Source organism: Euphorbia lathyris, chromosome 5, assembly GCF_963576675.1.
Source record: "Euphorbia lathyris chromosome 5, ddEupLath1.1, whole genome shotgun sequence".
Taxonomy (NCBI): Eukaryota; Viridiplantae; Streptophyta; class Magnoliopsida; order Malpighiales; family Euphorbiaceae; genus Euphorbia; species Euphorbia lathyris.
This window is the reverse complement of record NC_088914.1, coordinates 78,687,848-78,702,629: the sequence shown is the minus strand read 5'-3', so window position 1 is coordinate 78,702,629 and position 14,782 is coordinate 78,687,848. Positions and strand designations below refer to the sequence as shown.

Sequence of the window (14,782 nt, the reverse complement as noted above, 5' to 3'; positions counted from 1 at the left end):
TGACATTCTTCTCTGAATAAAATAATAACAATATGCACTACGAGAAAATATCAAGTCAATCTTTACTTGTACACTAGACGTGTACTCGAAAGATACGCAAGATATGAAATATTCAAATATTATTTATTATTTTGAAGTAAAAAAATTGAAGAAAAATGCTTAGCAACAGAATGAATTAAGGGTTAAAATTACCAAAATTTAACCCATATTGAACTTTATGTATTAAATTAGTCCTCAAATTAATAAATTTTAACAAATAAGTACAAATACAATCAGTTTTAATACTTAACAATTTGTAAAATTTAGGTTAATTTGTTGAAATTTACTAACTTAAAGGTTGACACTTAGTTTAATTTAGGTTTTTTCTATCCTCACTGTCAACTTTAGGGGTCAATATGGTAAATTTTGACAAATTAATCCAAAAATAATAAGTTTCAATACATAATTTTGTAAAATTTAGGCTAATTTTGTTGGAATTTGCTAGCTTAATGGCTGATTTAATACTTAAAGTTCAATTTAGGCTTTTTTTCTTAAATCATGACTGCCAACTTTTGGAGTTATTTTGAACCTTAATTCTCAAAATATTTTGTGTACTGCATAAATTAAAGTATAAATTCTAATAATTTAATGTTTAAATTTTATACCAAATAAACTTGAAAAGGGTTTTTTTCTTTTCCATCGAGCCTTATTTATAAATTACTTTATGCGAAAATTATTTGTTTTTATTGTTTTCGATTTATTTAATTCAGATCTTAGTTTGAATGGTTAATTAAATTAGATATTTTGAGAAAAAACTTTGAGCATTTAAATAAACAAAAACTCAAAAGAAAAAATGACAAATGAAAGACTATACTATATTACTATTGGTTTGGAACATGATAAATGCATGGTGAGAGTAAATATGTAAAACCATGCATAGAAGGGAAAGTAAAAATAAACAACTAAATCAAAAGAAACTTTTACAATATCAGCACGGAGGATTATGTTTCCATATCCCATAATCAGACACAGAACCAGACGCTCTTGCAAGTATATGAGGAATCTTATTTGCTGACCTCGTAATGAAAGAAACAGATAAAATATTTAGCTCGCTAATCAGAGCTTTACAATCATCAACAATAATGTCAAAAGGGGAAACTAGTTCTGTAGTTCCAGAAATTGCAAGAACCAAGTGCTGAGAATTCATTTCCAGATGAACATTCAGATAACCTTCTTTCTTCAACCAACTAAGAGCTTCACGGCAACTCATTCCTTCAGCCAATAGCGGGTCCTGACAGTTATTGATCACACCATTGCCAGCAGCTATGGAACACCCCTCATGATTCCTTAATACAAAACCAAAACTAGCATGACCTGTATCCTGGAATAGAGCAGTGTCAACATTGAGCTTCAAACTATCTTGTGCCGGGCATAACCACTTCAAACTAACTGTTTCTCCACCAGGCGCTGCAATCACAGTCTGGGCCTGCTGCCAACTGTTCAGAAACACTGTTGCATCGTTATAAGAAACAACAGGAGGCTGTCGATTCTCTTCCCACACCAACCTATTTCTATCATTCCAAATTGCCCAGTATAATCTCCTTCCTTATAGTTTTTTTTTTTTTTTTGAGTTACATAAATATTCTTAATGTTTGCAGTTAGAAATAATTTTATCTTTAATTATGCAATTTTAATCATTAATGTCGGTGGCTTGAGTTAATTTTATATATCATTAATAAAATAATTTTTTTAGACATGAGTCATATCAACTTTACTACACATATAGACATGGCAATTATTGTGTTAGAATCGTGTTCGTGTCGTGTCATTTCGGGTTTGTATCAAAAAGAATAAACCCAAACTCAATCCAAAAACTTTCATGTCAAAGTCGTGTTAACCTGTTCGGGTTAGTGTCGATTTCGTGTCATGTTTTTGGGTTACATGTAATTTTGTTATGCATATATATTAATAATAACTCTTAAAAATATAAGAAGATAGGGTACTGTTTTTAAACATTTTATATCATTTTTAGATTAGTATGTTAACACTAATTATCGAAAAGTTCGATAATATCATGTTAGAGGGTCATGTAATGTGTTTATAACAATTTAGGAAATTGAAATCAATATTTGCAATTAACAATTGTAATTTTATTATCTTTATTAATAAAGTGACATAAAAAATACGAGAGAATATAACAATAATTTTAATATCCGTGTCGTTTTTGGGTTCACATATCAACACTAACCTAACCCAAAAATTTGAATGTCAGTTTCGTATCAACCCAAAAATGACCCATTACCTATTAAGTTCAACACTAGCAATAAAAATATATGTCGTGTAATCGGGTCGTGTGTCATTTTGCCACTTCTAAGTTACATGATCAATAATAAAAGATTATATACATACATATATATATATATATATATATATATATATATAGGAGAGGGCTCTTGTGAGAACCCTTTTTTAGATGAGGACACTTCCTTAGATGAGAACTACTCAAAACTACGTCGTTTTGAGTAGAAAAATTAAAAAAAACGAAATGTTGTTGGTGGGGTTTAAACCCTGACCACTTCACACATACTCCATGCTACTTACCACTGAACTAATTGTTTCCCTTGTTTATTATGGAGCGCGCTGATTAATATACCATTATCCATGTAGCTTCTATTGTTTAATATTTGACACATGCACTTATTAATATCGATTAAATGTGCATAATAATAAATTATGAATAGAAAAAAAAATGTGCATAATAATGAATTATTAATGGAAAAAAAAATCCAAAAACATGCTCCAATTTTTTATTTATTTAATTCCTCTATATTTTTTGTAATTTATGTTTTTAAATGTTAAGGACGATGTTCTAAATATTGTTACATACGTTCTAACCTTTATAATTTGTGTTCTAAAAATTAAGTATAATGTTTTAAAAAAATCAGTAAATATATGGACAATTTTTACATTTGTTCTATAATATAATTTATAACTCATATTCTAAATAACATAACGTATGTTCTAAAGTTTATAGTTTGTGTTCTAAAAATTAAGTATAATGTTCTAAAAAAATCAGTAGATATCTGGATCATTTTTGCATTTGTTCTATAATATAATTTATAACTAATGTTCGAAAAAATATGACGCATGTTCTAAAAAATATAACGTATGTTCTAAAAAATATGTCGTATGTTCTAAACTTCATAGTTCGTGTTTTAAAAGTTAAAATATATGTTCTAACGTATGTTTAAAAAAATATATTTTCTTATATAAATAAAATATTAACATGAAATTTTATTAAAATATATAATATATTTTTACTTAAAAAATATTATATGGACCATTTTTGCATTTGTTCTATAATATAATTTATAACTCATATTCTAAATAACATAGCGTATGTTCTAAAGTTTATAGTTTGAGTTCTAAAAATTAAGTATAATGTTCTAAAAAAAATTAGTAGATATCTGAATCATTTTTGCATTTGTTCTATAATATAATTTATAACTCATGTTCGAAAAAACATAACGCATGTTCTAAAAAACATAACGTATGTTCTAAAAAATATGTCGTATGTTCTAAACTTCATAGTTCGCGTTTTAAAAGTTAAAATATATGTTCTAACGTATGTTTAAAAAAATATATTTTCTTATATAAATAAAATATTAATATTAAATTTTATTAAAATATATAATATATTTTTATTTAAAAAATATAGTATTGGATTTTTTTAGCATCAGATGCACTTAATAATATATAAATAAGAATTGTATAACGAACAAACTAAAGCAAACGTATTTTTATTTAAAAATTATAGTATTAGATTTTTTTTTAGCATCAAAAGCACTTAATAATATATAAATAAAAGAATTGTATAATGAACAAACTAAAGCAAGTGTATTTTTATTTAAAAAATATAGTATTGGATTTTTTTTAGTATCAGAGCCACTTAATAATATAAATAAAGGAATTATATAATGAATAAACTAAATAAGTGGCCTAGTGGTAGATGATGTGCGCGTGTCTCTCTCTCTCTATGCCCTAGTCCCAGGTTCAAATCCCTCCACCCAGTCGTCTGATTTTGGTAGAATGAGTCCCCAATCTTTCATTTCAATAGATTAAACGCTCTTATATTTTATTTTATTTTATTACATTAAAAGTTAACTTTTGATGGTTATTCTTTAGCCTCTAAGGGACGACAATAAATCAGGATCTATCAATAAATATATAACGGATATAGGCTTAGCTCTTGTAGCGCAAAGTCATTGATTTGCAGCTGTCGCACCCTGGTTTTCAGGTCGGGACGTGTGGCTGGGCGGATTCGTCTTTCGATTTTTAGGTTTTGAGTCGCCGCCAATCATCTCTTGGAAGTGTGTGTGAGCGTGATTTGGCGCTTTATTTATTTGGATTGACTCTTTATGATTCAGTTTTGATAAGGATGGTCTTCAGAGAGATTGGAGTTTATTTTTCTAGTTATGTGTAGGAAAGACATGTGATCTCACTCTAATCCACCCGACGAATTAGTCCTATTGTGATATTACTTTTTTTGTCAATTGCCTTTTTAAAGATTAAGATAAGGGTTTACTCGGTTCTATGATTTGAATATCATAAGACTTGGATTTTTAATTTTTGTTTATTTTAATTTGAAATTACATATATAACATATATGCAATATTATTTTAATCATACTAAAATTCAATCCATTTCACATATATAACAAATACTATAAAAGGAAATATGAATTTTAGTAATCGGTATTTTAAATGTATTATGAACGTTGCTTTCATGTATTCGACATTTAAGAATTAGAATTTTAAGTTCGAATTTGCTTTAGTTTAGAATATCATATATAACATATACGTAATTGTATTTACAATCCAACTTTTATTTTTTACATATATATAATAAATTTTAATAGTGTTTTTTTAAAAAAATTAATTCGTATGATTTAATTTTATTGGTTCGAGATAATATCTTGAATTAATATATATTCTTTCGCGAGAGAATATCTTTAAAACATATTAGAGACGAGAATAATAATCAAGGCTTGGTGTAAGTTAATTTTTAAAAGTTTTCTGGATGATTCTTAATGATTTATCAGAGCATGGCAGCATGGTATAAGACATTTCATAAGAGATAATATTTTAAACATGAGTAAGGTATTTAACAGTTCAAAATTGGAAGCATTATATTAAACTCGGAAGCCATTACATCATAAAGTAAAGTTGAACAACTTATATGCCTAATATCAGAGCCTAAACCTATTTCGTTGATTTCAAAGGTTTAGAATGAGTAATGGAAGTCTGAGATTTGAGTTGAGTGGTATATTGTTGAAGACACTCAGAGCTCTAAAGCAATCCATCATTGATGTTTTTGAACATGACTTGTCCTTCAGCAGATAGAGTCATGTTTTTACTTATCTCAGTGAGATTGAGTTACAAGGCCTCAACATTCCAAGATTGTTGTGGAAGAGAGAGCATGAGAGTACTTCTGATGTACTCGCATGAGTGTATGATCCAGAGTTCTGTGTTGATTAGAAATTGTTTGAACATTCTGGTGCAGATTTTGATGCTGAGTGGATAGATTAGAGATCTTTTTATCCAGAGCATCTGAAATGGACTCATCAATGTTTTCTCCTTCGGACTTTTCAAGACGGTCATTCATCTCATTGAGCTGAGTAGAAATGGTTTGGAGCTCAATAGATAGGCGATTTGAGACTTCAATGCAATGGCAGAGCTAGAAGGAATGAACCATATGGTATTCTCTAAGGCTTCCATGTGACTTATCATGCCCAATTGAATAGAGGCCATCCGATCAGCATATGTGTGGATACCTTACTGGGGAACTAGAGCTGCAATGGTATGTAAGAGGCTTTTTATGCTTGCTAGCTCGTTCAGCAAAAGCGTTATCTCACCTAGTGAGTAAGCAATCATATTGGTAGGTGGAAGCACATACGTTGGCAGAGATGGTTGAGGAAGGGATGTAGATTTAGCAATTTCAACAGCTTCCTTATGAGTTTTCATAACATCTGCTTGAGATATAAGGTCACTATGCTGATAACCCTTTCAGATGAAGGTTCAAAACCGTCATCTCGAAGAATATAAAACGGTCATGGGGCTCGATGCTGTCTGATGCCCCTTTAGACGACAGCTGCCTTCTTTCATTTGAATTAACCTCACATGATATAAGTCTATTGGTACGTTGTCATCTTACACGTATTCCGGTGATATCTTATTTATTATTCCTGTCACCTATATGACACTTGAATGACAACCTTCAAGTAATTTACCCTTTAGGGTTAGAGGGGTATAAATTGATCTGTTTGTAATGAATAGCCTTTTTTTTTATCATTAATCAATTTCAAAATCTCTCTTTTTAGAAATTATGTTTATACCTAAGGTCTAGGGACTTTTCAATTCTTTCAAGTTTTGCTTGAAATTCTTTGTTGGTTTAAGGTTAAAAACTTTATTGTTTCATTCTCCCAATGCCTAAAGTATTATTGGCCTGAGATGTGGCGGGATATAGCTTACTTGGTGGAGAGGTGTTATGTGTGTCAAACCGCCAAAAGACATGCTCAAAACACAAGTCTCTATATGCCATTGTTAGTTTCAGATACTTTTTGGGAGGATCTATATTTTGGGGCTACTCAGAACTCGAAGGGGGGGTGGACTCTATTTTTGTTGTGGTTGATCAATTCTCTAAGATGGAACACTTTTGTCCGTGTAGGAAGACCAATGATCCTTCTCCCGTTGCAAAGCTTTTCTTTCGATAGATTGTGAGGTTACATGGGGTTTCTAAGAGTATCGTCTCCAATTGTGACACTAAGCTCCTTAGTCACTTTTGGAGAGCACTTTAGGCATTGTTTGATTCATCCTTGGAGTTTAGCATCATCGCCCATCCTTAAATCGATGGCTAGACGAAAGTAGTGAACCAAACTTTGGCTAATATATATGCAAAGATGATAAGCAGAGGTTTAATGCAATAAGGCCACCTCATTTGGTTAAAATCGCCTTTTGAGATAGTGTACACCAAGGCTCCGAATTACACCATTGACTTTGTGAGCATTCCTAGAGTGGAAAAGCTTAGTGTGCCAGTGCAAAAATTAGCCCAAGAGATTTAAAAAGTGCATGAGGAGGTTAAAGCAAGAATTGAGGACAAGAATGCTAAATTGAAGACCAAAGTGGATAAGCACTGAAGAGAGGTACAATTTGAAATTGGGGATGAAGTAATGATCTATTTGAGTAAGGAAAGGCTAGCATGCTCTCACCTTGGAAGTATGGTCTATTCAATATCGTGAATAAGTTGAGTCCGAATGCATATCATGTAGCACTTATGAGTTGGCTGGAAAAACTTCTCATTTGTTTGATGTAAAAGATTTGATCATGTTCAAGCTGGATGCGCCTCTTGACTACCCTAGAGTCCAAATCTTTTCAAGAAGTGGAGAATGATATGAGCATAAATCACATGGAAAGGGGAAATACGAGTAACCGGAACACTCAGAATATACAGGGGTGTTTAGAGTGCAATAGAAAGTATCAGAAATCCAAAAAAAGTAAAAGGATCATTTTTGACCCGAGACCCCAAACTTTTAAGCAACAATTTTTTAGATCGCCCAACCCATTCAAGGTCGGCAGCCCCATGTTGTGCATATTAGATCGTCTTTTATTTTATCTTCTCCTTTTTATCCTCTTATTTATATTTTCTAGTTATTTCCGTTTGGATTTATTTGTAATTTGTATCCTAAGATTGTAAGGGTATAAATACTCCTTTTATGGATTGTAAATATATCTTTGTCAATCAAATTTATGAAATTCCCTTTAGAGGTTAGGGTTCATCCTTTTGAGTTGGGAATTTTTTCTAAATTCTTACAAGCTTGTGGATTTGCTTTGTTTATTTAGGGCTAAAATCAACACATTCTTTCTCTCCATCCCTATCAAGTGAGAAGCCTCCCCCAGCCCACCATTGCAACAACCACATATCTATTGTGTACAAAATAATCCTTAAAGATGTTGAGTTGTGATTACAATAAATAAAGAACACTCAAATTTAGCTCAAGTGTATGTTAGGAAGAATTTTTGGATGGTTTTTCAATGTAGCAACACTTTTATATTTAAGTATAAATTAAAAAGTGAGTCGTTCATACCAATCTTGATGTATTAAGCATTTTAAGTTTCAAAGGCCAAATGAAATTCATCATATACTTGGAAGGATCGTCAAAGAAATATAGCCTATAACAAATAAAGGGAAAAAAAGGTCATTTATTCAAAAGAAAAACAAAGAGAAAAAAAGATTGAAAAAGGGGAAAAAGTGCAAAAGGAAGGTTGTGTGTCCTAAATTAGAACACGAAGTCCATGAATTATCCATGTAAGTTGTAACCAATGTCCCCTTTCTTCCACCCCTTATCTCCAACTTGCCAAATGTGGACCCTTACCCACTTTATTTAATTTAAAATAAATACAAAGAGTAAGTTGCCAAAAATTCTGAATAATATGCACCAATTACAATAAACCACCAAAGACTTTTTATACACTTTCTTCATAGGTAAATATAAACAATCAAATCATGCAAATACATCCAATCCAAACCTCAAAAAGTCAATTTGAAAGATAAAAAATGTCCATAAATGAATACATGACATCACATAAACATTCCTCCAATCAGGATTCAGATTGTGCCAAGGATAACAAGCTGAAATAGTGTGGATAAATCCACACTAACGGATTAAATTTCACTTGGTTAGTTAGTTACTGACCAAATGAACATTACCAATAGATCCAAATATAAAATTAAGGTATGGGACATAACCTTTATCTGGAATAATTGTAGGGATAAAGATGGTGTGCAAAGATAGAATGTATGAAGAAGGGGGAAATTTGAAGATTTTGCAGGAATTTTGGGGTAGTTGGGAAATTTATAAGAAATAGAGGGGTTAAGTTGGGAGGGTTAAGAGAATCTAGGGATGAAATTGGAAGGGTGAAGGTCGATCTCTTGAGTCCAAGCGGAGCGGTCTTGAACATGTAAATGCCAGTAGGTTTGAGCCAGTGAGTCTGGATCCATTGTATTGGTACTTCCACCTATATTTTGTTCCCCAATTGACGTCCTTTGAGAGTTTGATGGTCCCCTATAATCAATTTCACAATTTCCTTAATCTTTTCGATTTTTATTTATCCTAATGGGTTTAACTCGACCTGTGTAAAAATGTCTGAGACAGAAATGAGATTACTTTCGAGTATTCGTTATCCATCATATATAAAAAGGTTTGTGTCCGTCATGTATAAATAGATTAGTGTCTTTTACTTTTTCGAATGTTCATAAATATGGATAAAAAATGGAAAAAAATGAAGAATAGAAAAATCAACTATTTATTTTAAATATCTTTTACATTCTTAATAAATTTTAGTTATTTATAAATTTAATTGTTTTAATTTTGAATTTGTTTGTTAGATTTGCGAATGGTTTGTTAAATATTTATTTTATTGATGTTTATTTAAATTTGTAATTTATTTAATTTTATTTGTTAATTCTTGAAGGATAGGCTAACCGTAAATTAAATAAGACGAGAATGAAAGTCAAAATGCATTCCCATTAAGGTGTGAGACGAGACATAATTCTAGAAATAAAAGGGCAAGAAATCATTACGGTATAAGATTATCACATGTACCATCCCTAATTAATTGCACTTTTATTATTAAACTGTTTTTAAATTGAATTAAATTTCAAAAAAAAAAAAACTGAATTAATCAAATTTCAATATTTTCTCTATACCCACGAATATATGCAAAAATTCACTACTTTTTTACCACTTTCTTACTATAACCAAAATTATTAAATACTATATAATAAAATAAATGCTCTAATAATTAAAATACTTTATTAATTGGGGGTATATTAAAAGATAAAGAAAGTTCTCGTGGTTTAAAAATTTATAAATAGAATCTGTATTTTATGAATTTTGAAATTAAAGAATATGAGTCAATTTTTCAATCAAACAATACTTGACATTGAACAACTTTAATTCTAGAAAATTTTCATTTTCAGATCGTGGATTTGGATAATTTACAAAGTTAGTCTTTTTAATTGCTCTAAACGCTATCTTTTGGTGTAAATAGTTAAGACAATAATTTTTTAAAGAAGGTCAGAGTTTACAAACCGCAAAAAATATACATACTTTTATTTCATACTTTTATTTCTAAACTTTTAAATCATATTTTTTTTTATTTTTAATATATTAATAATATTTAATATTTTTCTGTGTGTAGGCATAGTTTTTTTCTATATTCGTAGGGGGTAAAAAGGTAAATTGGTGGCAAAAGAAGTAACCTTGGTGGGCCAACAACCCCATCGATAATAACATGGGCAATATGAACTCCCAAAGGTTGAAACTCCCTGGCTAAACACTGTGACAGAGCTCTCAATGCAAACTTTCCACAGCCTGTTTTTCAAATGAATAATGATTATTAGAAAAGGAGAAAGGAATCTTCATATCAAAGATTCAATATTTAGATTCAGTTTACATACATAATTCAGAGAAACCAGCTATCCCGTTTAAAGAAGCTGAACATCCAGTGAATAATATGGTCCCCTTTCCTCTATCAATCATGCCTGGAAGAACCTGATTCCCATTTTCACATAAAATATCAATTCTATCCATCCACTCAATATAACATCTTCTTCTGATTTACCATATCTTTTTCTTTTCTCCTGTTTAATTTGCAGAATTATAAGCAATCGGAATCTACAAAATGACTAGCCAAGTAAATCTAACTGCCCGTTTGTTCTACTTTCTACTTTCTGTATTCTATTTTTTTTCTTTTTACACTACAAAGAAACAAAGAATGTTTAGTTACTTTTAAAAGCAAAATCACCTAACTATTGGCAGCAACAACAAACAAAACTAAGAGCAGTTCACATATATTGCACAGAAACTAGCATTCATTAGTATTTTTTGTGTTTTGTGTCTATTTTCATTTCCGTTCTTTTCCATTTTCCAGACTCGTTTGTTTTACTTACTATTTTCCGTGTTGTTGGAAAAAACTATTTTTCTAAAATGCAGTGATAAGACTAACCAAACACCTAAAATTATAGTGTGAAAAGACAGTTTGAAGCATGAGAATGAGATACCAAACACCCCTCCATTTCATTACTTTTTAGCTATATTTCTTTTTAGAATTTTTTAGTTTCCAATGTCTGTTTTGATTTCCATTTCAGTTTCTATTTCCGTACAGATTTAAAGCTCCTATTCCGCTATCAAAATATCTCCATGGAAACAGTGCACGGGAACTTTAATTTTACATTAAAAATATCAATTTAATACTCATATGAACACCTCCAAGCACCACTTTAATGAATTCCGGATCTGTAACTAACTAAGAGCTATTATCATACGCAATATAATCATTCAATCTCTCAGAAAAGAAAAAAAAAAGATGAAAGGAACAGTGAAGAGTACCTGCTGGGCGCAAAGGAAGGCACCAAGGGAAGAAACAGCCATGGATTTCTCAAAGGAATCAATGCGAATGTCAGTGAAATTGGTAGGAAGCCAAGGGATTGATTGATAAGCATTATAAACAAGTATTTCTACAAATCCAAGTGAAAGAACTCCTTCAAATGCTTCTCTTACACTTCTCGAATCTGAGCAGTCGATTCTTATAGCAAACACTTGAGATTTTTCTTCCCTCGCTATCTCATCTGCAAATCTCGATAATCTCCCTACAAAACCCCCATTATTGATAAATTAATTCATCTTCCCGCCTACAAATCCATCTTAATTTCTATATTATAACGTACAATTGAATACCTACCTAAGTCGCGGGCAAGGATGGCGACGGTGTAACCTTCATGAGCGAACTTGCGAGCAATGGATCGGCCGAGCTTTGGGCCTACTCCGACAATGGCTGCGATGCCTTTAGGGGAAGCGGTAGAGGCCATGCTCCGCATCTTTGGGTTTATCTGATGAAGTATTTTCGTAGTGAATATAAAAAAGAATTTGTAGAAGAAGAAAGATAAAGTAAGAACAAGAAGAAGAAGGAATGAGTTTGGATTTTACCATATACGTCGTGGCTGTCTAAGTCGCTGCCTCCTCTAATAGAGGCATTTTCCTTCAACTACTCTTCACCTCTCAGCTTTTTATGCCTTTGCTTCAATTTTATATTTATTATTTTTTTTATAGAGGTAATTCGTAATTTTATATTTTTTTTTTAACTCAAATTTCATTAAAAAGCCTCAATGGGGGCAAGTTCAACACATTATAGATGAAATATAATTCGGTAAATTATCAAAGTAAACAAGATGAAAAACGAGAGGACTGCGCAAACGCGTGAGCCATCTCGTTAGCTTGCCTTCAAACTAAGGTGACAGAATAATTGTCATTGCTATGTAGGATATTCTGGCATTGGCGAATAATATCTTCAATCTTTGATCTCGCCTCACATGATCGGTTAATTGCATCATAAACAGTTTTTGCATCAATTTCAAAAGTGACAGCATTCAGACCCAGACTCATTACCCAAACCATCGCGTCGAGCAACGCCAGGGCCTCTCCCTCCATGACCGGTAGTAGTCCCTCCGAACTAGCACAACGCCCTGCTACGAAATTGTCGTTGTCGTCCCTGATCGTTACACCTACTCCCGTTCGGTTCAGACTGCTGAAAAAACCAACATCAGCATTGCATATGTATCTGTTGATTGCAGGGCGGTGCCACTGGTTGCACTCCCTCCTTCGCTGATCCCCAGTCATGGTTTCTCGAATTTGTAGCCAATTCGACATAATTTCGTAGCCTCTCCTCCACGACTGATGTGTTGTTGTAATCGTATTCTGCCATACTCTATCATTACGCCCTTCCCAAATGCACCATAATAGCAATAAAATTTTATCCCGATGGCGATGATTCTCGTCAGCTAACAACATGAATATCAGATGAGCCAAATTATCAGCTCCATTTTTCCTTCTTTCCATTCAATCAAGCAATCTCGCCTCCTCCCATACCGCTTTTGCCCAATCAGATTCAACCATCACATGTCATTCATCCTCAATATCCAGTCCGCATATCACACATGAACTGCTGATAGGTAAACCTCTGTTGATTAAATTGAACCGTGTCGGAAGGCATTTCCTTAGAAGCCGCCAAGAGAAATATTTAACTTTGTGAGGAACATTACCTTTCCAAACAGCCTCCCATGATCTCGCAGCTCGTAAATGGAGGTTTGGATCAATTTTCTCAGTAAGAAGCTGATATGCACTTTTGACAGTGTAATTTCCTGTTGTCGAATAGTCCATATTAACCGATCATCCTCATTCTGCCCTCTCCTACAGTAAATGCGTCTGATCTCTCTCACATCATTCTCTTCAAAACACTCTTCGATCAGCTCCCAATCCCAATCAGTTGTATATGGAATAAAAAGGTCCACCACTTTCAACCCTTCCAAGCCTTCAATACAGGGGTCTGTATTCTCCTTTGATTTTCATTCCGCAACCAAGGTTCCCTCCACACATTAACATCCTGGCCATTTTCAATTTTCCACTTGCACTACACCAAAACCCTCTTCAGACAACGGTTCAAAACCGTCGTCCCGCACGATATAAATCTATCACAGGGCTCGCTGCCGTCTGATAAGGCATCAGACGACGGTCGAGTTCTGTCATATTTCGAAGCGACAGATGACACGCGCTTCCTAAGCGTCTGTCATCTTTTTCATGTTACAACGACGTTCGACTTTGTTCAAACCGTAGTATTGGATAATTTCTAATGACAGTTTTTTTATATATATCGTCATTGTAGTATGTAAAACCATAGACATTTTTTATTATTGTTCGTGTCATTGTATATAAGTTACGACGATAGTTTTCCTCTTTGTTTCTGTCGTTCAAAGATGTTTGAGTTGACGTTGCCTTTAAATTTTTTGTCTTGTCAGTGGATTTCACATGACATTTTTCATTTAATCAAATGTCATAAAAGTCAATCAAATTTGACTAGGTTTGTAAGACGACAGTCCTATTTTTTATTTATGTCATCTTAGCGTTTTAGTCATGAGAGTATTTCATTAACCTGGTATCGTGTCACGCGTCATAATATGACAATTTTTTTAATTTTGCGCTCATTCATTAATACATTAGACGCCGGATTTTTTTATCCCAACTGTGTCGCATAACCTGTAACCCTTTAATGCACCTGTACATATTGCAATTGAAATTACATGATACTACTACTCCAATTACAACCAAGCTATAAACTTCATATATAACTTAACTATCCATTATTTACATAATATGTACACCAGTTGTGCACAATATATACACAGAACCAGTGGGATATCATTGTACGAAAATATGCACCAAAAAAAGACCCAAAATATGCACAACAACAAGTGTACCACAAACTGATTATCATATTGTACGAAAACAGGATTACATACACAATCCATTGTCACTTCAAGTAAAGCACATGATCTGCCCATTCTGTGCGGAGATGATCCAAATCCGAATGGCTGTAACTCAATCCACACTTGTTTATCCACTACAAAACATAAATGCTTTACTATTAGGAATTTGATCTATATCACTGATAATAACTGCATATATCTGAACATAATATTATGGTAATGAATTATGGTACCATTGCAACAAAGTTTAATTCATTATCCATGACGATCTCCCGCATGTACAACATTATCCAAAAACCATATGTTTTATCATCTCGTTGCCCAGGTATCCCCTGTGGCACGGAATATAATGGTTAGACCCCAAAAAAGACAATATACACTTGCTTGTGTAACTGTAAAACTCACTAGAAGCGGTGTCATCTTC

General features: G+C 32.4%; 1 protein-coding gene across 2 annotated transcripts; it reads right to left on the bottom strand.

Annotated features, from left to right (window-relative positions):
- Window positions 1-8,477: 8,477 nt before the first annotated feature.
- LOC136228889 (uncharacterized) lies at window positions 8,478-12,108 on the bottom strand. 2 transcript variants are annotated; one of them, XM_066017380.1, is made up of 6 exons: window positions 12,026-12,108; window positions 11,781-11,928; window positions 11,429-11,688; window positions 10,498-10,591; window positions 10,300-10,411; window positions 8,478-9,100 (listed from the first exon to the last, which is right to left on the bottom strand). In XM_066017380.1, exons 1-6 carry the CDS (start codon window positions 12,026-12,028, stop codon window positions 8,923-8,925), a joined length of 795 nt encoding a protein of 264 aa, XP_065873452.1. In that variant the 5' UTR covers window positions 12,029-12,108; the 3' UTR covers window positions 8,478-8,922. The 2 variants fall into 2 exon arrangements, with proteins under 2 accessions (XP_065873452.1, XP_065873453.1); XM_066017381.1 differs by lacking the exon at window positions 12,026-12,108 and having other exon boundaries at window positions 11,781-12,017.
- Window positions 12,109-14,782: the final 2,674 nt, after the last annotated feature.